The following is a 25,857-nucleotide window of genomic DNA, read 5'->3' on the forward strand; positions in this document are numbered from 1 at the left end:
TCATTGCTATTAACTAGTTCTTACTCTCATTTGATTTGATTTGATTTCATTCAACATCCTATATACTGTTGATTTGCTCTCAAGCATCTTGGGCCACTACCAGATATTTTTGGATGCTGATGTACGTTGCCAGATAGGTCGATATTTTTGTATCAGCAAAAGTACTTCAGTGCTGTAGTGACTATCTCTTAATGTGTAATGCTTACCCATCAGTAGCTTTTAAATTCAACTCATAGTGTTTTATACTATATCATCTAATGAGATGGTAGTGTTTATAAAATTCTCAAGATACTTGAAGGTGAATCAAACATTTTTTATGACTGGGTATACGTGTAAATTTTGTTTTACACGCTGCATTTTAAAGCAACTTTGAAGAGTTATTTGCCTTATCAAGGAAGGGTAAATGATAAATCTAAACTCTCTTATTCATAATTAACAGTATGTTGTTACAATGCGCAGAGATCTCCTTACAACTGATCTCGCAAGTCTGTCATGGATTCACACCATCAATTTTAATATTTTCTTATGTTCAGGTTTTATATTTCAAGTTATGTGGGTATTGGTGGAGGTTGAGGATCAAACTGGTGAAAAAATTTGGTTAATGGGTTTGTTTTTTTTGGTCTGCCTTATTGGTTAAGCCATCAGGACCTAGGAAGGGTGTTGAGATATCCCTCTAAAACGGTCTTAGTCTTTATGTCAATGTAGTTAGGACAAAAGTTAGAGTTATGAACATGAATGATTTTACATCTACCAAATTTTTCTATATATACTATAGTGGCCAAATTGAAGAAAGCCTCTCTGCTTCTATTAGTCAGGCAATAGTATCTTAGTTGAATGCTTCTAGAGTTATTGACGTTGTTCTTGAACCAGGTTATTGTCAGAATTTTCCCTACAATGCTGAAAGGCTTGGAAATGCAGTTTCAAATGTTATTGGAACAGAAAAGTACTGTTAATGACAAGCTGATTGAGATTATAGCAAAGGCAGGAGCTCATGTTTCATTTAATATTAGGTAGTTTGCTTTCATGTCTTTATCTTGTTTGTGTGTTGTGTGTAATGTATGTAAAAATTGTTAAAAAATGCATGTTTTAATACAATTAAACATTCCAAAAGTGTGCTGTATCAAACTAATATTTAATTATCCATTTTCAGTATAAGCAAACTAATATTTAGTTATCAGGGAACTGATTTTTGGTTGCCATTCTAATTTTCTGTGTGTTTTCACTTTGCAGTGATATTTATCCATTTCTTAAGAAAATGTGCTTGGATGGAACTCGCACACAGGCCAAATTTTCAGTCTCTGCAATAGCTGCCATAACTACTGAGCAATCAGTTTTCTTAAATTTATACGAGGTAATCTTATAAGGATGCCAATGTGATTATAATTTTGATGGAGTAAAACACTGTGTTCATATTTTCCATCATCCATGTTTTGCCAAGAATTTTCCTGTATTGCTTGGATATCACAAGAAAAGAAACCGAATAATTTTCAGATTTTATATCTATCATCAATTGAATAATGTGACTACAATGAAAAGCCAAAACTCAAGGAATAGAAAAGGGAAAAGAAGATACTAAAGCATATATTTGGACAACTAGAATATGGGTTAAGGGTGTATTTTGGTCCTCGACAAGTAACTGGAGCTTACTTTTCTTGGGCATCATGCACTACAGAAGCAAACCTGCAACTTTGCTCGAGAGTGATCACTAATTATTAGACCAGTGGACTTTGTGGCCAAGGAAGTACACAATAAGGCCAAGTTACATGAAGAGCCTCTGATATCTTGTGTAAACTACATCAAAAAGTCAATAACTCAAGAAATAAAGAAAGGAAAGATACTAAGGCCTGTATTTAGACAACTAAAATAAGTGTTAACTGTTAAGGGTGTCATATAAAGACCAAAAACTTATTTTTTTATTCTAAACATTATTTTTTCAGAAAATTAATTTGTTATTCTAACTACTGGTACAAGTGTAGATTTTTAGCTGTTTGATTATAGGTAATTTAATTCTTATTGATGACTGTTGATTCAAACTGTTTGCTTTTTATTTTTATTTTTTATTTTTTGCACAGGCGTTGATTGATCCTTTGTATAGCCAGTGGAATGTCCCGACAGTTTTGCAGTCCCTGGGTTGTATTGCACAACACTCTGTTTTGACTTTTGAAACTAGAGGCGAAGAGATCACATCATATATAAGCCAAAAGATTATTCAAGTAATTTAAATTAAACATAACTTATCTTGTTTATTCATCTTGCCGGAATAAGGCTAATAATCTGCAAATTTATTACACCTTCTTGATTTTTTATTAGATGGAGCACTTGGATGATGGTGATAGTGTGACATGCTTAGCTAATACTGCTCAATGTTGCAAATCTTGTCAATTAAAGGTTAGTATGACAAATCGGATGGTCTATTTGAATTCAGTAGTTTCTATTTTGGTGTAGATGCAGACAACAAAAGAGGGGGAAAAAATGAAATAAAGTTCAGATCCCAGTAATTGATAGTTGATGTCTTTATTATATTAGACAAATAGGAAGAGGCCTAACAGTTGTAATTTTTATAAGCTGCAGTCTCCTTGTAGTTTGACCACTATTAAGGAATTGAGTATGTGTATATAAAATAACCAGAACATCTCCCGTTAGTTTGGATTGACTACATGGATGTGATGGTGCAATGATGTTTTATCACGAAGTCAAGGAAATAATAGGTAACTCAATAAATAATAGAATGACTCTCATTTTCTTGACAATAGATGACACCTACATATACATAGAAGAGAATAATAAATATAAGCACCTACTCAACTACTTTCAATAAATTCAACTACTGACGACTCTACCGACTTTCTCAACACTCCCCCTCAAGCTCTGAGCCTTTATACCATATTCATCAAGCTTGTTACATAAATAACTTACAAGAGATATTACTTGATATGACGCTATCCCTATAGCTAAAGGTTACTAAGCTTTAAGCTTGTTACAATAAGACCCTTGAAAAAAAAGTATGATGAAGACTAAGACTGTTGAAGAGAAAAGAGGACCAGCTGGGATTGCCAGAGACATGCCATGCCACGGCCAGTAGGAACTGTTGGGACTAGCTGGGATTGTCCATATATCGACTGGGCCTGTCCGTGTGGTAGTGTTTGTTTTGGCTCTGTTCTGTTTGATAAGTGTCTGTCCAGAGACACAGACATAAGTCATAAAGACTGGAGACAGACACAAAATACATGATTTTTCAATCTTTAGTTTGGTAATGAAGAATAGGACGGAAGACACAAGATAATCTTCTATCAAAATGTCATTTTTATCCCTACATCACAACTACCTTTCCACCACTACTAATCACCACAACCACCATTCTACCATAAAAAACATTTCACTAAAATTTCCCCTTTTAATAATCTTTCTCAAAAATAAAAAGCAAAACAAATTCAAGAAAGGAAGACGAAGACACAGAAGGTGGCTAAGGTGGCAATGTGGTGGCTGGCCAAAGGCACACAGAGGTGGAGGTGGCAACACAATGTCAGATGTCGAAGGTGAGCCAGAGGTGAGATGACAGATTCAGAAGGCAACGCTGCGGCAGATCTGGGAACCAAAGCAAATACTAAGATTGGGGTGGTGGTGCAAGTGGCAGAGGCATAGAGGCAGTGAAGATAGGGAGGTGTGGAAGAGGAGAGGCAACAGTGGTCTGGGTGGTTGGGAACGAGGAGGAGAGGCAGTGGTGGTTTGGCTAGAAGGGAGAGAGAAGGAGAAGATGAGAGATACAAAATTATAATCAGCGTAATTGTGGAATTATAAATTTAGAATAAGGGCATAGTGGCAAATTATTGCTTAAAATGTTGTGTTCATGTCTTAGTGTGCTTCCATGTCTCGTGTTCATTATTCGCCAAATCAAATGGTGGGCTTGTGCCATTCTCTAGGGACATGGACAACAACCAAACATTTTCTTAGCGTCCATGTCCATGGGAGACATGAACACTATGACACACACGTCCACCTTTTGTTTAGTTGAGACACAATTTCTTGACAAGGACACACACTAAGACACAAAATTTATGTCCCACTTGATAGCTAAGGTAGCGTTTTGTTTATGTATTTCTTGAGATAGAGACACAGAGACATCAACATTAAAGACATGGACACAAATTATTAGTGTATATGTATTGTGTTTGGTAAAAAAACATTGAACAAGACACAATAAAATTAGAAAAAGTCCATATTATCCCTATAATAAATTTTCTTTTAAAACAAAAAAAGCATCAGCCACCATTGCTGCCACTACCATTCACCATCTCCACCACCACAGATTCATCATCACACACAATTAACCACAAATCAGTCAGCAAAAATTTCACAAGAATCAACAAGAATATTTATTTTTCAAAAGAAAAAAGAAAAACGAAAGGGGAGGAGAAGGCAACGGAGGAGCAGATCTGTGAAAGGGGAAGAACCGAGGTAGAGGGAGAGGCGGCAATGGCAGACTCGAAGAGGAAGACGGAGAGGTGGCCGTGGGTGCCGCGAAGAGGGGGAGAGGCGACAGCCGCAGATCTGGACGAAGGAGGAGATGCTGCAGCAGTGGCGGCGGTGGCGGAAAGAGCAATGCTTGAGAGAGAGGATAGTGGCGGAGGAAAGATGGAGGAGGGAGGAAGGAGGATGGTGAGCATCTCATTGGATGGAGAAGGAGAAAGAGAAAAAAGGAATTAGGGTTAGGGATAAACTTGTTATTTTAAAAATTAATACGGGATAAAAGTGTAAAAAATTGTGTCCAATTGATTGTATCTGTGTCTTAATATTTTAGAGGAACACTAAATACATGTATTCTGTATGCATTTGTGTACATCTGTTAAAAATTTGTCTCAACAAACAAACAATTGACATGTACTAGCGCGTCTATGTCTCTGTGTCTTTGAAACCAAACATTGTCTAAGACATGAATTTTTTTTTTAATTCCAACAATGTCCGTATTAAAATTTTATAATTCCAATACTATGTTTCTCTTATATCATCCTCCTCTTCTCCACCATTCCTCTTCTGTAGTTTTGTACTAGCAAGTACCACCTCCATCACCAGCACCTTGTATCCAACTAAGTGGATCAAATGACTTATTTCGGCTTATCTTGTATTATGTCAGCAATGAGATCATTCACACATAGTTCTCGTTTGGCCATCTCATAAGAGTATTTATAGGTTTTCTTCTGCCTTTGACGACTGGTCTATCTTCCATCTAATCTGCTTTCCTTATTAGATGCTCTACTAGTCTTTTCTGTGTGTTAAAACCTCCTAAGACAATATTCTACCATATTTGCAATAGTGGGTGCTGTTCCAACTTTCTCTTTCATATCGTCGTTCCTTATTCTATCTATAAACATATATTATTGTTCATCTGTATAAATATCCTCGTTTCATCCACGCTAAGCTTGTGTTCATGTTCACGCTTCACCGCATGGTAGAGCCATAAAATATTACCTTCATGTTTTAAAAGTATTTTTTGTTGCTTACAAAACCCGAAGCGCTCCACCATTTTGACCAACTCACTTGGATCCTAGAAAATACTTAAAAAGCTTTACTTTTGATATGATACTTTTTCTAATTTTTACTTTTGTTAGTATTCTCCCCTTTTGGCGTTGAACTTACACTTCATATATTCCGTCTTAGTGCGACTTTTGCACAAATCATGTACTTCAAAATCTTGTCTCTACAATTGTAGCTTCTCGTTGAAATCTTTCCACAATTCTCCTATAAGGATGACATCATCCTTAAAAAGCATGCGCCATTCTTGGATATGCTTAGTAAGCACTTCTAAATCTAATGTGAAAATGTATGGGCTTAAAGTTGACAATTGGTGTAATCTTACACGAATTCCCTCTGTCACACAACCTTGGGTTCTCATGCTTGTTTAACCCTATCGTATATGTCCCTAATTGCACCAATATATGCAATCCTTACTCCCTTCTTTTCCAAAACCTTCTCCAATACATCGCCATCATTCTCCTTCACAATCCTTACTCCCTCTTTTTTTTCCTTTGGTCATTTCTGTTTTGTACTTTGGTTTGTTTATCCTCATTGCTATCTAACATTTTTCTGAATTGATATACTCCATACAAGTAGCTTAACGGGCACTCCACACCTGTTAGGCTGCCTTTTATGTTCTTGGAGATTAATGTGAACTGCCAACATGACGAGTATGGTTGATTTGGTAAAACACCTTGTGTTTGAGTAAGGGCGTAACTGGTATAATTTATTGTACAAAAAGAGAAGGTTTTGTGGTTCAGTGGTATCCTATAGGATTATGGATGTATAGCATACCGGGGCAGGTGGAGAACAACCTAATTGAGTGCATTGTATTTCTTCCATAATGACTGTAATTTTCACAACTATTTTTTCTTTTTGGGCAGATTTATGGACTTAAAACCCTGGTAAAGAGTTATTTACCTTATCAAGCAGGCCATATCAAACGCAATATTAAGTTTTTGTTGGATATTTTGTCAACAATGCTATACAACAATTTTGATATGACTGATACAGGCTCATGGTATGGATTTTAAAGTAATTTACTTGCTTATTCTTTTTTTCCAAGTTTTGTGTACTAAGTAAAATGTTGTTGCTTTAGGTGAATACTTTATGCATCATCTGTTTGATTCTCAGCTGCTTCCTTTAGAGTGAGAGTTGCATGCTAAAGATATTGTAATTAGAGAACTTCTAAATTATATGTTGAACACAATTTATAGCAAACTATGGTTTGTAGAAGACTTTATAAGCTATGCTTTTCTAAGTTATTATGATATTAATAACTGAACTCATATGTTAAACAATTTATCTTCCATTTTCTGTATCTGACCATATATTGCATTGAATTATTTAATTTCTCGGATCAAACTTGATTTGGAAATGTTATTCTATGTTACCCACAGCGAAAATGACATGTCTCGTATCAGATTAGCTGCAGCAAAGGCAGTTCTTCGGCTTTCTAGGAAGTGGGATTTGCATATTACTCCAGAAATTTTTCGCTGTACTATTTTGATTGGAAAGGTTTGTTTTTCTGTAACATCTGAATTTAAAATAATTCTTCACTCAAGAAATGTAGATTGACTAACCACTTATATACTATTTCCCAATTGAAATACAAGCAAAGAAATGTGGTGGTTGAAAAACCAGAAAAGGGATGGAAAACAGAAAAGAACCCTATGCTCTAGATACTATGTTTAGACAATGATTTAATGTGAATAGCTTGAGGTATATGAACTCCTCAGCTCATATATTTACATACACTAATTAATCATTACAATACCTACTAAAGATAAAACACAATTATTCATAATTGATTCTAATCTAACCTAATTGACACTAACAGCACCTAACAACTAATTGACTGAATTATCTGAATATGATATCAACAGATGTAATCAAGAACACCAAGAGGATTGCTGATTCTAAGGACACTTTTGGATTTTGCAAAGAGTGGATGTCCAAAGAATGAATGTAAATGTATTGTTAGACACTATAAGAATTCGAGATAGGAAAATTTTTTTTTTTTTTTTTTGGGGGGGGGGGGGGCATAAATGATTAAGAGCATGATGCACACACCTTCAACGACAAATGCTTTGACAATGTTTTATGGGTAAGATTGGACTCCTAACATCTATGCAAAGCTCATTATCTTTATGGAAGACTTTCCCTCTTAGATATGTCGACATAAGAGCTGTTACCTACCTTCTTGGAAATCTTTTGAAGGTAGTATAGAATAGAATTTAATTTCTAGGGTTCTGAATCAAAGTAGTCAATAGCAGGATATAGGATATAGATAATAGTGTTGACTGATTTATTTCATGGGACCACACGTGATTAATATAGCATTAGTTATCTGTATTCAGAACTCTGCATGTATGAGTACCCTTACGACTTTTCAAGACAACCATTGAGCCAAAGAATTGTTGAGTCACACGGCTTTTTACCCCTCTTATTTTCCTTAACAGTAATAACTTATCTACTCTCCTTTATAAGTTAGGTAATATTATATCATTCGGCATTTAATCTATAGATTGTTTCTGAACTAGGATAATTGGCATACCACAGATGCAGTTAAGAATATTTAGTCTCTAGAGTATTAAAAAGAATATATGATGTAAGGAATAAAGCAAATTTAGTTCTAATTTCTATTGAGTTTTTCTTATATATGGCTCTTTAAATTATCAATATTTTACTAGTTCTCATTTGGTTCATTAGTCAATACCACATTTTTTATTTGTTGTGTTTTCTGGTGTCTACTTCATATTCCAGGAATCCTCGCCTTCTGTTAGGAGAACATTTCTTGCCAAAATCCACAAGTTGTTGAAGGAGCGTAAACTACCTATTAGATTCACGTGTGCATTTGCATTTGGAGTGACAGATGGCATTGAGGATGTCCGATATCATGTATGTTAATTTCTCTGTCTATTATGCATGTGCCTGTTGCTTTTATATATTTTTTAATTCATTTTTAATGCAATATTTTCATTAGATATTTGGACCATAACATTACCATCATAAATTAAAGAAAAGTAAGCTGAACAAGTAGTTATAATGGTACGAGCTCTATTGCTCGAGTTATCGACTCGCCAACTTGCTACCTCTGAAGCATATTATGAAGAAAACTAGTTTTGTTTGAAAGCTAGGTTTGTATAGTTTATTGTCACCAAAAAGATTCTAAACCAATGTTTGTGGAGTTATGCTCGGTTTAACTTTGTTGCCCAGAGCAGAGTGGTCTTCGGGCACAGCTGACTTCCCACCCTCATAACTCCTTCCACAAAACTTGGAATGAGATGGGACCAATTGTAGTGGAGAGCTCGGTCTTTCTAGTTTGATATCAACAATAACCCAAAACACATTCAAACATAAAATTATACGATTCTTCATGTAATTCTAAGCTATTAAAGGTAAAGAAATTAAAATAAATTAATATATCATGTAGATTTTATTAAAATATTAATAATGATATATGCATGTATATAGAGAGAAAAAAAAAATACTCCAGTGGAAAGCTTTTCAATGGTGTAAGATCTAATTTAATTTACACTGGTGTCATTTGATCCTAGTGTAAATGTTACACCATTAAATAACTTTTTTTTTCATGTAATTTTTTGAAAACCTAGCCATTGGATTAAAAGCTTATATATTATCTCAAGAAAATTTCATGTGAATCCAAAATTGTTTATTATACTGTTTATATACTTGAAAATCAACGTAATATATTTGTTTAAAACATGCATAAATAAAGGTTCTTCGATGATTTTCACTTTGTCATTCATTGGTTGGATTGATAAGATATATATTCTATAAAAAGTTACGAGCTGTGAAAGTTTGTCTAAATTGATACTAGTGTCATATGATTCCAACTCATGTATGCCATGCATGCATGCCATGCTGGTTCGGTCAGGGTGGCTTCGCCCTAAACCTGAATAGATATGCAACATGATCTGCTCAGCAACCAGCCTGCTCGACTGTGGATCAGGATTGAACCCACCCCAGTTGTGATTGAATGGATTGGGTTCCTGTGGATTTGATTAGTGCAGCCACCCTTATCAACTCCTCACCCTATGACAACTCGCTCCAAAGCCCTTCCACGTACTACTGCCTTACATACACTCAACCAACTCTTGCAATTTAAGCTTTGACCTTGCCTCAGCGATTCACTGACCTCGCAGCAGAACTGTTGTCACTGCAGTCATTGCTGGTAGAGTCGAAGGTTCCTATTCACAAATTTGTCGTGTAATGTGTAGTACTCTGATATTGTCCCAAAAACTAGGCTTACACTCTTGCTCTAAAGGAGTTAAACTAAGCCTATTCTTTGCTCAAGAGAAGGTTATGCAGGCAAGGTCCCTGATGTGCATATTCCAACAGATGAGCAACCTGCAGATCTTCTCACTGAGGCTGTCTCAAAGGTTAAGTTCCTATGACTCTAAGGCTAGTTTCCTAGCTTGGATCCGCAGCAGATTAGATCTCAATAGTACTTTAGCAGGGACGGCTGTGATTGAGGCGGCGTAACTGAGTAAATGAGAACAGTTAGTAATAGGTAGTCACAGACTAAACCAACCTGCTGCTAACAGCTCATGGGTTCCACGCTATGTATTGACTAAATTGCCCTCTTGTTTTTTTCACTTGAAAGTTGAAACACACACACACACAACCTGCTGCTAACAGCTCATGGGTTCCACACTATGTATTGACTAAATTACCCTCTTGTATTTTTCACTTGAACTGCAAGATCTCTCTCTCTCTCTCTCTCTCTCTCTCTCTCTCTCTCTCTCTCTCTCTTATTTAAGGAAAAACTACTAAAAGCTTGATATTAAGGGAGAAAAAAACACTCTCCTTAAATACAATATCAAGCATCCATACTACTCGATGGGGGACTTTGGGCACCCCATAATGTCCAAGCCCTATATATATATATATATATATATATATATATATATATATATATATATATATACATCCTTGCCTATTGCCATCTGAGGTAGATGCTCAACCACTACTTGAAGCCTGGGTACGAACTTGTCCTAGACCCTCTACCTGAGTTGCTGTTTTCTCTGGCTATTATTGGATCTGGCATCTACTCCTTCGATGACAGTTGCCTGTCCTCTTGAGCCTTACCTTCCCATTTGTACTTCATAAGATGTGCATTCTAGATTGTATAGGTAGGCCCCCATGCCTTTGTCCATGGTGATCTTGATGAAGTATACATGAATCAACCTTGCTTATGTAAAAGCTTTGCTAACCTTTGACCTCACCTCAGTGATTTGCTGACCTCCATCTGAAATCTTTTCTTTATAAACAATCTTTGTTCTTTGTGTAGTAAAATTTCCACTGTGATTTAGCGGTTTGGTGTTTGATATGGGGGTGATGCTTTTCACTCCTTGTTTATTTCATCTTTGTTCTTCATGAGGTTACATCTTTTTTATTGTATTTCTAATTAATACTTTTGTTCATAATGTTAGTTATTAATGTCAGTTTGATTATGGGTTGTATCTTTCTGCTACATGATGATTTCTGATACTTCTTTTTTGTAGAGCTATAAATATATTGCAGAATTTATTAAGGATTATGGTCTTGTCACTCGTAAACAACAAAGTTCTGCTGCGCATGGAGCAGTTGCACATCCTGCATACATGGTCGTCTATTTGATTCATGTCCTTGCTCAGAATAGTGACTTTCCACTGGAAGGTTGTCGGAATGAAAAATTATATGCTGACTTTTGTAGGTAATATTGTTGTTCTTGTTCAATATCATGTTTAAAGCTTTACAGTTTATGGGATATGAATGACTTCTAAAACCTGCAATACATGTGGATTATTGTGTAGTCCGCTCTTCTTTGTCCTGCAGGCATTTACCAATGCCAGTATAGTTGATGGTGACCTGGATGTTGTAAATGATGCTGTCTTGCATCTATTTAGTATTTTTCGGGCAATCAGAAAAGCTGAAGATGCCATTGATCCCCAGACCACTGCTGTAAAATGTTCTTAAGATTTCCGTTATTAGCGTACTTAATTTTTCATCTTTGTTGTATCTTGTATATAGGATTTAATTGAGTTCTGTGAAATGCAGAAGCTGCACATTCTAGCTGAATTTGGGATGTTTGCTTTAAATGCAATTAATTGTGGTGCAATATCAGTATCACAAGCTCCTGGGCAGATTTTGCTTCCTTCCTCATTTTATAAAGTGAGTTTTTCTAAGAATAGCGCAGGTTTTTAGGTGGCTGGTTTAATCTGTATTTATTTTACCTTTTGTTTATGCCATCTAATTTGTAGTTTTATTCGGACAATCTTTGTTTTTCGATGTGATATGTTAGTTACAGGGCAATTCAAAATGTTCAGAGTCATTTTGCGAGGAAGGATTTCTATGTAGTCTCTTTGCCACACTTAAACGTTGTACCCCTCAGGCATTTGCTCAGAAGGTTCGTGCTTATTCATTACACCACAAATATTTTGTATTTCTTTTTTTGCTGATGGCATTTATTTTTCATATTGTTGCTTGATCTCTCTATTACCAGCCACTTACTAAGCTTGGTCGCAAGGGGCAAGAGGCTTTCCCCAAGTCTAATACCAAAATTTCCAGGGTTCTAGATTTGACAGCTAGCAAAATGGACAATTTATCAGTGAGAGCAATAACAAATGCTAAATCTGTGAGGCAAGATTCACCCCCACGGAAAAGGAGTAAACATGTGCTTTCTTCTAATTGTGGATCAACTGGTTTGCATGAATCAATGGAGAAGCAAAACAAAATTGCAACCAAAAACTGTGAAAAGACTTCAGGGACAAACATGCTCTTGCCTTGTGATTCTATGAGCGGGAAGGGTTGTCAGCCAGAATTACATTTGGTATCCCGAAGATCTAAAAGAGCTGCTGCTTGTACATTAGAAATTGTTCCTACAAGTTGCAAACATACTGTTCAACATTTCAAATGCCCTGAAACCCACCTCAAAGATTCCTGTGGCGTAAAGGTTGGTGGGAAATTCATTGAATCTTAATATCTGGCGCTATTTTATGTCCATCTATAAGTTGTATTAGTGTATGTCAAGAAGTCAGATCAAGGCAATGCCATTGCTGTAGCTGGGGCTGATTGTCTCTGGGCATGTATCTATGTGTAGCAACTCTAGTTAGATATATAATCATTTATTGCTTCTGCCTAATTTAAACTTTTAGAAGAGATGATTTCATGACATAATATAAAAGCTTCTATGAGCAAAAGGTCTAGAGTTTGATTCTTGTATCCCCATTTTTCTAAATAAAGATAGAAAAGTGTTACTTCACAATTCAAGCCCAAAAGAGGGTTTTACGTGAGGGAGCGTGTAGATATTTAATCATTCAAGTTGGTTTATGAAAACTCTACTCTGCTGGTTCAACTTAGGATCAATCCAGTCTAACTGTCAGGCTCTAAAACAGTTTGTTAAGTGTTAAATGTGATAGCTGTCTGCTGCACATAGAATCTGTTTCTACTTCTGTAACTATAAGTTGTTAGTAGATTCTGACTAGCTCTCCTTCTGACACTTTTCTCAGCTATCTTCTGTGGAGCTAAAACTGATTGGTTTTTAATGTCAAATTTTTCAATCTCTTTTTCTTTGGATCTTTTTTTAGGATGATACTTAGGTTGGAAATGTCCCCTTTCCAATCCTTTCTCAAGTATCTTCCTTTCATAAAGCAGCTATTTGACGTTGTACTCATCATGTAATTGTTGGAATTTATTCTTATACATGAGCTATAATGGTACAAGTTATTGAATTAGATCATGTTTGTCCCTCAAGTCATACCTTTTAGTTCTTTGTTCCATCATCCAGATGATGGGGAAATAGGATATGCATACCATAAGATTCAATCAAGTTGGGCTTATATGATAGAGGAGTGCTTCAAGTGTTGTTCTTGATAGGAAAGTGTTCATCTAGCTTATGAAAAACATCTACCACACAATTATAAGCTTTTCAAATTTATGTGGGCCTGAATGTGTGAAAAGCCAACAAGAGACTAAGTGCAGTGTTTGCAATGATGAGGATATTCCTAATGTTGAATAGACTGATGGGATGCGAAAGAATTAGAAGTGACCGCATTAGAGAGAGTTAGGATAACACTTCTTCTGTAAAACTTGTAAGTAGATATGGGTAGAGGAAGACCAATAAAAACAGATGACATATTTAAAATATCATAAATTGTGACAGCTTGTCTATAGGCATCATTTATGACAGGATCCAATGGGGTCATGTTCAAAATGTGAACCATATACTTGAGCCTGACTAAAAATTGGGACTGAACTAACTGACATTAGGCATATCCCTCGTGAACTCCTATTCAATGAAAATAGCAAGCTGTATTTGTTTCTAGTACGGTTTCTTATTAGATCATTAGTGAATACCTTATACCCAATCCTCTTTTTGGTTTAGAAGACAGCCAAGGTTTTTGTATCCCTTGTTTTGAGATTCAACTTGATCTTTATTTCTGTAATTTAGACTTTTTGCATTGTATGTTTCTAAGTCACATTTCTTGTGGAAACAAGTCTAACGAATGTCATTTGACTTTTTTTTTTGTGTAGAAGCAAGATATACTGGCAGATGTTTCAAATAAAAAGAGTTTCTCCCACTGGTGAGTTTCAGTCAACAGTTTTTTACTGTCTAGTCTTTTCGCTCATTGTTTCCAAATGTAATTGAGTTCAAATTTTATTAGATAGTGCCCAAAAAAATAACTAATGCTCCTTTTTAACACTATATTTCTTTGGGGGATATCTATCTATGTCATTGTTTAAAACATGAAAAGTTAAAAAAGTATGAATGAAGAGAGTCTACAATGGCTAAAAGACACTGATATCATCTTTTTCTTCTCAGGATAAATGACTAATTCCTAAAATGATTTAACTCTCGGTTACTCTCCCCAAAACTCTTGCCTAAGTTAATCATTTGGTGTATCTTGAATGATGAATTCAATTGTGTTGCTTACTTGCTTGTTCTCACCTTAATTTTTCTGGATGAGTATTCCTTTGCTTAATTATCACACTGGATAATTGATGTTCCTCTCTAAACATGTAGCATGTATGTTTTCTTATTCTCAAAAGTGCATTTGGATAAACATATGCACATTTAATATGTCTTGCATGTCTGTCATTGGTTAATTGCTTATATACAGTGGCACTATCTGTCCATATTTCTTTTTGGTTAATGCACACACCATCAATAGACAGATTTTCTGACAAACATGTCTTATGGGATATAACTAGATGCCTAGCATCTATTTGGTGTAAAGCTCATGATCATTGTAGAGGGTTTTCACTCTCCGACATGTAGAGAGATTGGAAAGCTACGCTTTGTATATAAATTCGACATTTTTTAACAAAGATTCCTTCCATTTGGTAATAGACTGAACTAATATATTGACGGCATAGTCTCTCATGTATAGCATACAAGCTCTAGTGACAGCTAGGTGCCAACTAAGCAAAACGGTTAGCAACTAACTAAGCAATCAGTTACCTTCCATTTACTGGTTATGTATACTATTAAGATCTTTGAGATTAACGAAGAAAATAATAAAAGAGTAACTCAACAAATGAGAGAAAGAATATTACTCTTATATGATGTTTACATGACAGAAATACTAGCATCTATTTATAATAATAGTAAAGCCCTAATATTAGCAAGGAAATAAATCTAGAGAATAATGATAAATAACAATGTTAATCTTAAGAAGCCATATTCTTCTATATGATATGACTCTATCGTAATTGCTAACACTCTCCCTAGAGCTTGACCATATAGATAGTATAATATGCACCAATCTTGAAACCTTAATAACTTATAGGAGATATTATTTGATATGATTACCAAGAAACTTTTCTCTGGAAGCAAAAGTTGCTTTTGTCTGCACTTTTCTTGGTGTTGCATCCATCTGTCATTGGCAACAATATCAATTAGATGTCAAGAATGCCTTCCTTCATGGATTCCTTGACTAGAAGTGTACATGCAGCACCCCACCTGGGTTTATTGCTTATTGTTCTATCAACACAACCCCAAACGTGCAATGCATTTATTTGGTATTTTATGTAGATGTAGTCATTACAAATAATAGTAATGAAGGGATAACTTAGTTAAAGAAACATCTATATCAACAGTTTCACTTAGGATTTGGGAAAACTAAAAGACTTCCTTGGTATTGAGGTGGATCAATCTAAAAGTGGTATTGCTTTATCACAAAGAAAATATGCCCTTATGTTGGAAGAAACAGATATGATGAATTGAGAATCTGTCGATAGCCAATGGATCCTAGTGGCAAATTGTTGCCTGATCAACGAGAATATTTTCCTGATCCGGGGAGATATCAGAGACTTGGAGGGAAGCAGAACTACCTCACCAATACTAGACTAGATATCTCGTACCCTATTAGTGTAGTGAGTCAGTTTATGTAGTTCTCTTTGCATTGATCATTGGGATGCTGTAATGCATATTATGAAGTATATTGAAAAAGCCCCTGGACAAGGACTATTATACATATATAAAGGTCGGTATTGTGATCCAAATTGGCAAGATTCTCCTATTGATAAATGGTCTCCCTAGAGGTATTGTGTTTTTCTTGATGGTCTTACTGATAGACTGTCTATCTCTGGGTATTGTGTTCTTCTTGGTGGCAATCTTATATCTTGGAAAAGTCAGAAACAAAGTTGCGTTGCTCGATCAAAGCACAGAGGCTGAGTATTGCATCATTCCATTAGTGGCTTGTGAGTAATTTGGGTTAAACAATTACTTTCAAAATTGAAGTTTGGAACAATTATAGAAATGAAGTTATATTGCGAGAATCAAGCAACATTCCGGAGCTTCACATTGCCTCATTGCCTCTGATCTAGTATTCTATGAGAGAACTAAACACATGGAGGTTGATCTCATTTCATAAGGTAGAATGTTTTATCTAAAGAAATTGTTAGAATTTGTTAATTCCAATTATCCGTTGGCCTATATTCTTCCAAAGTCTCTTAGAGGTCGTCGTGGTAACTACATTTGTAACAAGCTTGGTGCATATGATGTATATGCGCCAACATAGGGGGAATGTTGATATTAAAGTAAAGTTCCTTAATGTATCATTTAGGATCAATTAGGAATAATTAACTTCTTTATTATACATTGTAATTATGATGAATGATACTTCAGTGTTTATAAAACCCAAAAGATGAGAAGGTTTCTTCTCAAGCATTGACATACTAATCGCCTCTTAAACAATGTTGTAAGTGATTGACTTGATCAAAATGATTAAAAGTAGCATTGCAGTGGTGGTTGGATCAAAGAGAAAAGGACAGATTTAGAGAGAGCATGGTGAGATGAGTATTGAGGAAGCAGCAATAGTAAGCTGCACAAAGCCAGGGATAAGAATGGAAATGCTGATAATGTAGAAGATGACAAGTGATGTGATGAAGAGAACAATACCAGATCTGCAAAGAGGACAGGCTCAAATATGATGGTGTGATCACTGATCAGCGGCGGAAAGCCAAGGCTAGTGGACTGGGCTGGGTGGCACTGAAGAAGAGAAGTCCAATGGTGTGTTCACTGATTGGTGATGGCAACAGTACGGGAATAGTATGGACGGGCATGGCAGTGGAAGAAAATATTCGTGGATATTGGTGAGATGCTGGCATGCTGCCAGAAGAGATGCACAACAAAGAGGACGAAGGTTTTTAGCTCTGTTTTAGCACTCAACTGAGAACGTTGAGAACTGGTGACAGCGGAAGGATCTCAGTGAGTTTAAGGAGGATATCATGGTTTTGATACGATGCTAATATCCATGATTAACTAGGAAAATAATAAAGAATAACTCATCAAATGAGGGAGAATATATTATTCTTATGTGATATGTAACATGAGAGGAATAGCTTTTATTTATAATAAAAAAACAAAGTCTTGTCCCACTAGGTGTGGTCGACTACATGGATCAAATGATATTTTTGGGTTCTATTATGTATCATGTCTGCAAAGAGACTGTTTACAGGTAGATCTCGTTTGACCACTTCATGGATAGTTTTCTTAGGTCTTTCTTTGTCTTTTATACTTTGTCCATTTTCTATCTCATCTACTCTTCTGAATAGGTGTTTTGTTAGTCTTCTTCTCACATGTTCAAACTACCTAAGATGCGATTCTACCATCATTTCCACAATAAGTGCTATTCCAACTCTTTTATATTTTCGTTCTTTATTCTATCCAATGGTGTATGACTATTCATCTATCCCAATATCATCTTTGCCACACTTAATTTATATTCGTGCTCTTCTTCGGCTGTTCAACATTCTGTATCGTAAAACATAGTCGGTCTGATAGCAGTGCGATAGAATTTATTGTTATGTTTTAAAGGTACCTTTTTGTCACATATACAACTAGACGTGCTCTGCCATTTTGACCAATCTGTTTAGATCTTATGATTTACATCATGTTTAATCTCTCCATCATCTTGTATGATGCACACAAGATATATAAAATTTTTAAATTTTCGTAGTATGTTTTCTCTAATCTTCACATTTGTATTAGAGTTTTTCCTTCGGCGGCCGAACTTACATTCTATATATTCCGTCTTGCTATGGTTTATGCGCAGACCATACACTTATAGAGCTTCTCTCCATAAATACAATTTTTTATTTTGGTCTTTTCTTGATTCTCCAATAAGGACGATATTATCGGCAAAAAGCATATATCATGGCACAGGCTCTTGGCTATGCTCTGTGAATACTTTTAAAACTAATGTGAAAATATATAGACTTAAGGATGATCCTTGGTGTAATTCTATACCAATGAAAAATTTCTGTCACACCACCTTGAGTTTTCACACTAGTTGTAATCACATCATACATGTTTTTAATTGTACGAGTATATGCGATTTTTATTTTCTTCCTTTCCAAAACCTTTCATATGACTTCCTTTGGCACCTTATCATATGTTTTTTCTACATCAATAAAAATTATATGTAGATCCCTTTTATTATTATGATACCTCCATCATCTTTCTTAACAGGTATATCGCTTTAGTGGTGGATCTGCTTAGCATAAAACCAAATTGGTTCTGTTACTTGTTCTCGTCTTAGCCTCCATTCTATCACCCTTGTTCATAACTTCATGGTAAGACTCATGAGTTTGATCTTTTTATAGGTTTTGCAATTTTGTATATCCCGTTATTTTTGTAAATAGGTACCAAGACGTTCTTTCTCTACTCCTGTCATCTTTTTTTACATTAAAATCTCATTAAAAAGTTTGGTTAATCAATTGATGCCTCTTTCCAAAGCTCTTTCAAACTTTAATTGGAATATTATTGGGTCCTACTGTCCTACCATTTTTAATCTGCTTTAAAGCCTCTTTTATCTCCACGTCTCGAATCCTTCGATGGTAGTCGAAGTTTGTATTTTCTTCCCTCGTGCATAATCGACCAAGGTTCGGAAAGATCTTCTGTCCTTCATTAAATAACTCGTAGAAGTAGTTCTTTCACCTTTCATTGATCTTTTTCTCGAGCCAAAACTTCTCTGTCTTTATCCTTTATACACCTGATCCAAGTCTCATTCTTCTTTCACCGCTCTTTGCGATTTTATATACACATTTTTCTCCTTTCTTTGTGTCTAAAGACTGGTAGAGACCCTAATATGTAATTGCTTTACTTCACTTCTGTCTCTTTCGTAGTTTTCTTATATTTTTCCCAATTATCTGCATTGCGGTATAAATACCACTTCTTAAAATACTCTTTCTTTGTTTTTATTTTTTCTTATACACTCGCTTTCTATAAACAAGACTCATTGTCTCTTGGTCTTATCTCTTTAGAATCACTAGAACTTTTTTTTTGCTGTTCTTCTAATAACTTCTGCCATCTCCCTCCACATTTCCTCTGCACTTCTTTCCCCATCCTACTTTGCTTCTTCTCCTACCTGTTTTAGGAAGTTTCTTTGTTTCTCACCTTTTATCTGCCACTACTTTGTCCTTGGGTTTTTCGTATGATGTATTTTTCTCAATTTTTACTCGACGCGAAAATCCATGACGAGCATCTTATGTTGTTTGTTTAACTCTCTCTCAGAATAATTTTACAATTAATGCAAAATTTTCAGTCGTCTCTCCTCAATAAGAAGTCGATTTGAGAGCTTGTCATGCCACTCCTATAAATTATAAGATGTTCATCTCTCTTTTTAAAACATGTATTTGCGGTGAGAAGGTCAAAGATTGAGGAAAAATTCAAAATAGTTTTACCCTGGTATGAACTACCCCGAAACCATAGCCTCCGTGAATACTTCCATACCAGTCACTTCTTTTCTAACATGCCCATTTAAATCTCCAAAAAAAAATCTTATCTTTTGAAGGTATGTCTTGGATTAAATTCTCTAGATCTTCCCAAAATTTTATTTTGTGTTGTTCGTCCGAACCCACTTGCAGTGCATAGACGCTAATCACATGAAAATATTTTCTTGCACCACAAGTTTGATAGAAGATAACTGATTTTCCACTCTTTTGTCATCTACTACGACCTTCTTCCACTGCTTATCCGCGATAATACCTATTCCATTTCTAGTCTTCATCTTTTTTGTATATCAAAGTTTGAACCTGGAAGTATCCAACTCCCTAGCCTTCATATCGACTTATTTTGTTTCTTGTAGGTACATGATGTTAATCATTCTTCTTGTCATGGTATCCATTATATCTTTGGATTTTCCTGTTTAGAGTACCTATGTTCCATGTTCCAAATTTCAACATTTTGTCGCTCCGACCTTTATCTTTTTTTTGTAAACTAGTTTATTTACCTTCGTCCGTTTACGAAAATGCAGGAACCCTTGCCCATTTAACACTACACCTGGGCACTGATGCAGCGACTCTTTCTCATTTGACACTATATGCGAGGCATACAGCGCGTTACATCCGAGCAACAACCTAGTTTTAGCGCAATAACATTTTTGATTTATATCATGAAGATTTGACTGAGTTTTTTATGTTGGCTGTCAATCTTCCTCCTTTATTCGGATTTGGGACCGGCTGTGTACTACATATGTAACATAGGTGGAGTTAATGATAATAATGATAATGATGATGATGATGATGATGATATTTGGCACTCGTATATAATATGATTCTATCCTGGTTTCTAGCATATACATTTGTAACTCCTCATCATACATCACATTATTTGCACTTTTGAATCATGTTTAACATGTCATTTTTATTGTTGCAGTGATCCTATGGAACATTTTTCTCTGTATAGTCTAAAGGAAACTGTTGTTACGACAGGAGGTCTAACTGCCAACGAAGAAAGGTTACTGAATCAGGAGAATGGTGAGTTATCCAGAAACCAGCAATTGGTATACATTGTTATGTGATAGTGCAGGAGCCCAAAAAAGAGATTTCATTTACTGTTTTCTTGGTTGATAATTTTGTTTGCCTAAGTGTTCCCATTTGCTTTCAGTTCTTTGTGGTAAACTCTAATTGGGAGGTCTATTTGCTAGAAAGCACAGGCAGGCCAACTTAGTGGCTTATTCTTTTTTTCTATAAGGGGCTTGAAAAAGGAGCAATCACGTGGTAACCGATAACCAAAAGCCAACCCAGCTCTCTTTGCCCCTTTCAACTGACAACTAATACGAGTCCCGTGTGAAGGAATATTGCTTAATTTTTTGAGAGGAATTGTCTGATTTTTTATATTCAAATGATACATTAAAACAGGAATAAATAGAAGACAACATGGTATCAGGTAAGCCGTTAAATCTCCTTAATCCCAGTAAAAGTTGTCAACAGAAAGAGATATATTAGGACATAGCATCCCTGATAACTCTATAAGCTTGACCTAAGAAACAAGGAAATAAAACCTTTGAAAGGATGTTTAAATAAATATTAACAAATCAAATATTCAAACTCCCCGTCAAATGGGGAAATCAAATTTCTGCCACTTTTGAGATCAGCAGTGGTGTTAATCAGTGCATCCACTTTGACAAGACAAAATGGAATTATTCACATGCTTAGTTCACTCATGATGAACGAGAGATTTGCAATACTATTTACAGCCAAGTTATCTCTAAATACTTTGATGGTTTGAAGGGTTTCTTATTTCTTTCGGTAAGCCCTTTTCCTAGTATTTTTGTAAAAGATTAATATTGAGTTGGAGATAAGAATAAATAGAGAGAAAGAAAGAGAAGGGGGGGGGGAAAGGAGCCTGGTGCAAAGCATTCTGTATTACCGAAGTCTGGAGAAGGGTCGCACCCACAGAAAGTTCCAAGAGTAGAAGAAATACTTCATATAATAAACATTCTGTATTGGCCATTGGGTAATGATGCTGAAGCATATTAAGCTCTCACATGCTATATATCTACAAAAATTTGATGTGACCTCCATAAATCTAGTAGTCTTCAAGATAACTTCATAAGACTTCCCCCTTGTATCATTGATAATTATACTTGTTTCCCTTGTTTGAAAATTTACTGAGTTTCCTTTATAATTGAAATAGATAAACAAGATACATAAAATTTTCTTCTCTGTTCCTATAGGTAACTGCTACGGTAGTCATGGACTCATGGTTAATATTGAGTTTATAGGTGGCTTAGTTTAGCCGATCCGTTATTTGTTCACACTTTCTTTTCCCCTTATATTTCCTGTTTGGGTTTATTTGTGTATGCCATTTTACTCCTCAGGCCTGTTAAGTTGTTTAAGTATGAGGCTTTTGTTAGGACTTTTTTCGTATGAAGGATTGGCAGGGAAATATCATAGAGAATGTAGGAAGGTGCTTGAATTTTATATATAAACTTTTTTTTTTTAAATAAAGTTTTCTGGGAATGTCAAAAAGTAGAAGGGAGCAAATGTTTGACATATTTTAGTGAGGTCAGTGTAATTTCCCCATCAAAATGACCCAATTTACTTGAAAAGAAAAACTCAGACTGCAAACCAATCATGCTGCAAAGTCAGCTCTCTAATAATGTTTTCTGCTAGTCATTGATACATCAGAATGTTCAGCAAATGATGCAGAAATTTTTTCTACAAATTTTTTCTACAGGCAGCCTGATTAGAAGTGGAAAATGTAAGAAAAAATTAGCATCGCAAAATGTGACTACCAATGTATGTGCTGTAAGTTTTGACCTTGTGTTACAATGAAAATCAACTTACACTGTATGTTCTTTACTCTTTGCTCATGCGGTTATTGTTAGACTTATTGAGGTTTGGTTGTTCATTTTCAGGTCCGTAGAACAAGACGGAGAGTATAAATATAATGCTATGTGGACATTATATAGTTCATGTAATGGCACTTTTTAGGATTCATGCTTTGCTCATTGCAATATTCGCTTTTAATTAACCACCTGCCCAAGTTCTGTAAATTGTATTGGCTTGACAGTGGAATATAGCAGCCACGTACACCACTCTAGCTCATATATCAAGAGTTCATAATGCAAAACAAAAATCGATTTTTGGCGTAAACTTTTACTGCTATAATAATATATATGGATGCATCTTAGGTACTTCATGGTGTATAGTTATCTAGTGATTTTAGCCATTGATTTTAATTATAAAATTATCATAAAATATATACGTGATTAAAAACAATGGCTAAAATCACTAGATTACCATATAACATAGAGCACCTACATACTGTAAAACAATAATATATATATATATATATATATATATTATTGTTTTACAGTATGTATAGTATTTCATTTTTGTTTTTTAGTCCATGTATTATATAGCAATTCTCCTTACTCGCATCCTTTAGAGGCTCACATTAATGTATCTCTAGAAAAGAAGCCGAGTGACAATGCCAATAGTGAAATCAAATGAGGCATAATGGTCCTCCTCCACGTTACTACTGCAGGGTGTATTTTTTGGAAGACAACAAAAATACACGAAACTAGCACAAATGATTACAATCACTTAGTAATAGACAGGATTTTTTTTAAATAAATAAAATAATTTTATTTATCAAAGTATACCATTTGCAATTTTTTAAGCAAAATGCATGGTACCTCTTATTCTGTTTATAGTATAAACGAAATAAGAGTATACGCGTTTGGTTTACATTGTACATGAGATATGGTACAAAACGACGTGGCCGTATCATGTTTGTATACGTGGTTTGTAATGGTTCTATTTCGTTTACAGTAAAAACAAGATACGTGTACTTTTATTTCGTTTACATTGTAAACGAGATAAGAGTGGTAAATGCCTATATATATGTATTTTTTTTTGCAACGCTATTCTAGTCTTTATCACATCTATTTCTTCAACTTTTTTTTCCCACTTTTACCCATTTCTAATCAAATTTGAGTTATTGAGATTATGGTGCGCGTCGATGCACACGATGCGGACATCAACCAACTGAACGTGAGATAGTACATTGTTGGAGCAGTCGACTTCGAGGTTAGTGTTTTTTGTTTATGTTTATGTTAAAGCATACATGTGTAGCCATACTTAGGGTACTTTTATAGAAGTAGTATGCAGTATATGATATATGCTCGGGAGGACAATTGAGACATTTTAAGGCAAAAGGAGGGCTCCATCCTAGAGCACGTGCAAAGAAGGCTAAGGTTTGGAAACTTGGCAACACTTATACATGAGGAGTTACATCAAGTTCTAACCAAGGGAGAAAGGACAAGTCCCATTGGGTTAATTCAGGACAGCAAGAAGTCCAATAATGCTTTTCAAATTTAGTGGGAGGCATAATTTATTATTAATTTTCGAATTTTTAGGCCTTTGTTTTAGTTTGTTTTGTAGTTGGAGTTTGTTAGAAAATTTGATTATTTCTGATTTGCTTAGTCGTATTTTTAGAAATTTTAAATTTAAATCAAATTTGACATAATCTAATAAGATTAATTTTGATTTAAATTAGTTATCTTATCTTTAGGACATTTAAATTAAGTTATCATATCTTTTAGTTAGTTTGTTATGGGCCTATTTAAACACCTTTGGTGAGACGATTTAGATAACTTTTGATGAATAAAATTTGTAGTTGCTTTATGCACATTTTTATTGTGTTATTAAGTGAGGTGAGTGATTTGCTTCGTTTGTTGCATGAAGAAGATTGAAGGATCCAACCTAAGGTGAACCTGTACGGTGGTTTCTTCAACTTCCGACCTCTGATATATATTGTTAAGGACAGGTTCTTTGAAGGTCTAGTAAGGAATCCCTTCCGGTGACCTAGGCTACTAAGAACAGGTATCTTATAGGTCTAGTAGGAAAATTCTCGTCTATCTTTTATGTTTTCGCTGTGTCTTTAGGGGTGTGTTTCTTTATACCAATAATCCTTCCTTTTTTGTGTCATTCTTTTTGTATTCCCTTCTAACCCTTCCGGTGGGACTTTAATGCTTCGTCTTTATTAAACTCTCTAATTCCCCAATAATCTTCTTCTCATCTTGTATCAGTTACAGGTCGTAGGTAAATTCTTATTTATCTGCACATTCTAGAATTGCAAATTTACTTCTAATTTAAAAAAGAATAAGTTTATTATTTAAATATTATTACTGCAATTTCTATATATTAACGTCAGCATCTGCAAAGAAAAAATGCAAAAAAAAAGAAAACGAAATTTCAATTTGTTCTCAGCTTTGTTTTTGCTTTTCAATTTTTCTTTGGGTTCCAATTAGGATTTAATTTTTTTAGTTTCTGTCATCTTAGTATCACTTATTGTTTTCCTTCCTTTGTCACATACTTTGGTCGTCTTCTTGTCAAGTTGAACGTCTCTATCATTCATATTATCTTAGTTTTGGTGTCTCAAGTTGTTAAAGCAATCCAAGAGTGGAAAAAGACAAGAGTGGTGAGCTCAACAAAGTGTAAAAGCCACATATTGAGTATAAACACGAGTGTCCTACTCCGAGTGATATATGTGAGAAGAGTGCTGTGAGATCTTTTCTTTCATAGGCTCTTCAGTGATGGCCGATGACGAAGCGACTCCCGATCCACAACTGACTTTTTGTGTCAACGCAATCACTGGCGTAATTGAAATGATTGAACATCTTGATGACATGTCTTCAAGACTTAGTTCTTTATCCCCTAGTTCTTTATGCCCTTGTCTGGTGGGTCAAGCTGGACAAAAAGAGAAGACGGAATGGAAAACCACCAATTTAGTCTTGGGAGAAAATGAAGAAGGTTATGCGACAACAATTTGTCCCTTCTTACTACTATAGGGAGCTACGTCAACGGCTCTAACGGTTATACTAAGGTTCTAAGATTGTAGATGAGTATCATAAGGAGATGGAGATGCTATTAATCCAGGAAAATATTGAGGCAGAGTCTGAGGTTACTATGGCACGTTTCTTGAGTGGGATGAACCGAGACGTTGCAAATACCGTTGAACGTCATCCATTTGTGGATATGGAAGACTTGTTGAATCTAGCTATCACGGTGGAAAAATAGCAAAATGCGAAGGGGCTGCGT

The 25,857-nt window shown here is 35.2% G+C and overlaps 1 protein-coding gene across 8 annotated transcripts in view; it reads left to right on the plus strand.

Moving 5' to 3' along the window:
- The window catches only part of LOC112710954 (sister chromatid cohesion protein PDS5 homolog B), a 32,637-nt gene extending 9,732 nt beyond the window's left edge, over positions 1–22,905 (plus strand). For 2 of the 8 annotated variants that reach the window (XM_025763444.3, XM_025763445.2), the window contains exons 14-29: positions 871–1,010; positions 1,231–1,351; positions 2,073–2,213; positions 2,311–2,388; positions 6,396–6,532; positions 6,912–7,029; positions 8,278–8,412; positions 11,043–11,233; positions 11,334–11,481; positions 11,578–11,691; positions 11,822–11,926; positions 12,023–12,472; positions 14,053–14,102; positions 20,681–20,781; positions 22,487–22,557; positions 22,668–22,905. In XM_025763444.3, coding sequence (XP_025619229.1) covers positions 871–1,010; positions 1,231–1,351; positions 2,073–2,213; positions 2,311–2,388; positions 6,396–6,532; positions 6,912–7,029; positions 8,278–8,412; positions 11,043–11,233; positions 11,334–11,481; positions 11,578–11,691; positions 11,822–11,926; positions 12,023–12,472; positions 14,053–14,102; positions 20,681–20,781; positions 22,487–22,557; positions 22,668–22,694 — 2,127 coding nt within the window. In that variant the 3' untranslated portion in view covers positions 22,695–22,905. Of the gene's footprint in view, positions 1–870; positions 1,011–1,230; positions 1,352–2,072; positions 2,214–2,310; positions 2,389–6,395; positions 6,533–6,911; positions 7,030–8,277; positions 8,413–11,042; positions 11,234–11,333; positions 11,482–11,577; positions 11,692–11,821; positions 11,927–12,022; positions 12,473–14,052; positions 14,103–14,341; positions 14,864–18,493; positions 18,598–20,279; positions 20,782–22,486; positions 22,558–22,667 lie in introns of those variants that run through there. The other 6 variants (XM_025763447.3, XM_072202943.1, XR_011865713.1 and 3 more) reach the window with 5 other exon arrangements.
- Positions 22,906–25,857: the final 2,952 nt, after the last annotated feature.

The sequence above is a fragment of the Arachis hypogaea genome, chromosome 9 (genome assembly GCF_003086295.3).
Source record: "Arachis hypogaea cultivar Tifrunner chromosome 9, arahy.Tifrunner.gnm2.J5K5, whole genome shotgun sequence".
Taxonomy (NCBI): Eukaryota; Viridiplantae; Streptophyta; class Magnoliopsida; order Fabales; family Fabaceae; genus Arachis; species Arachis hypogaea.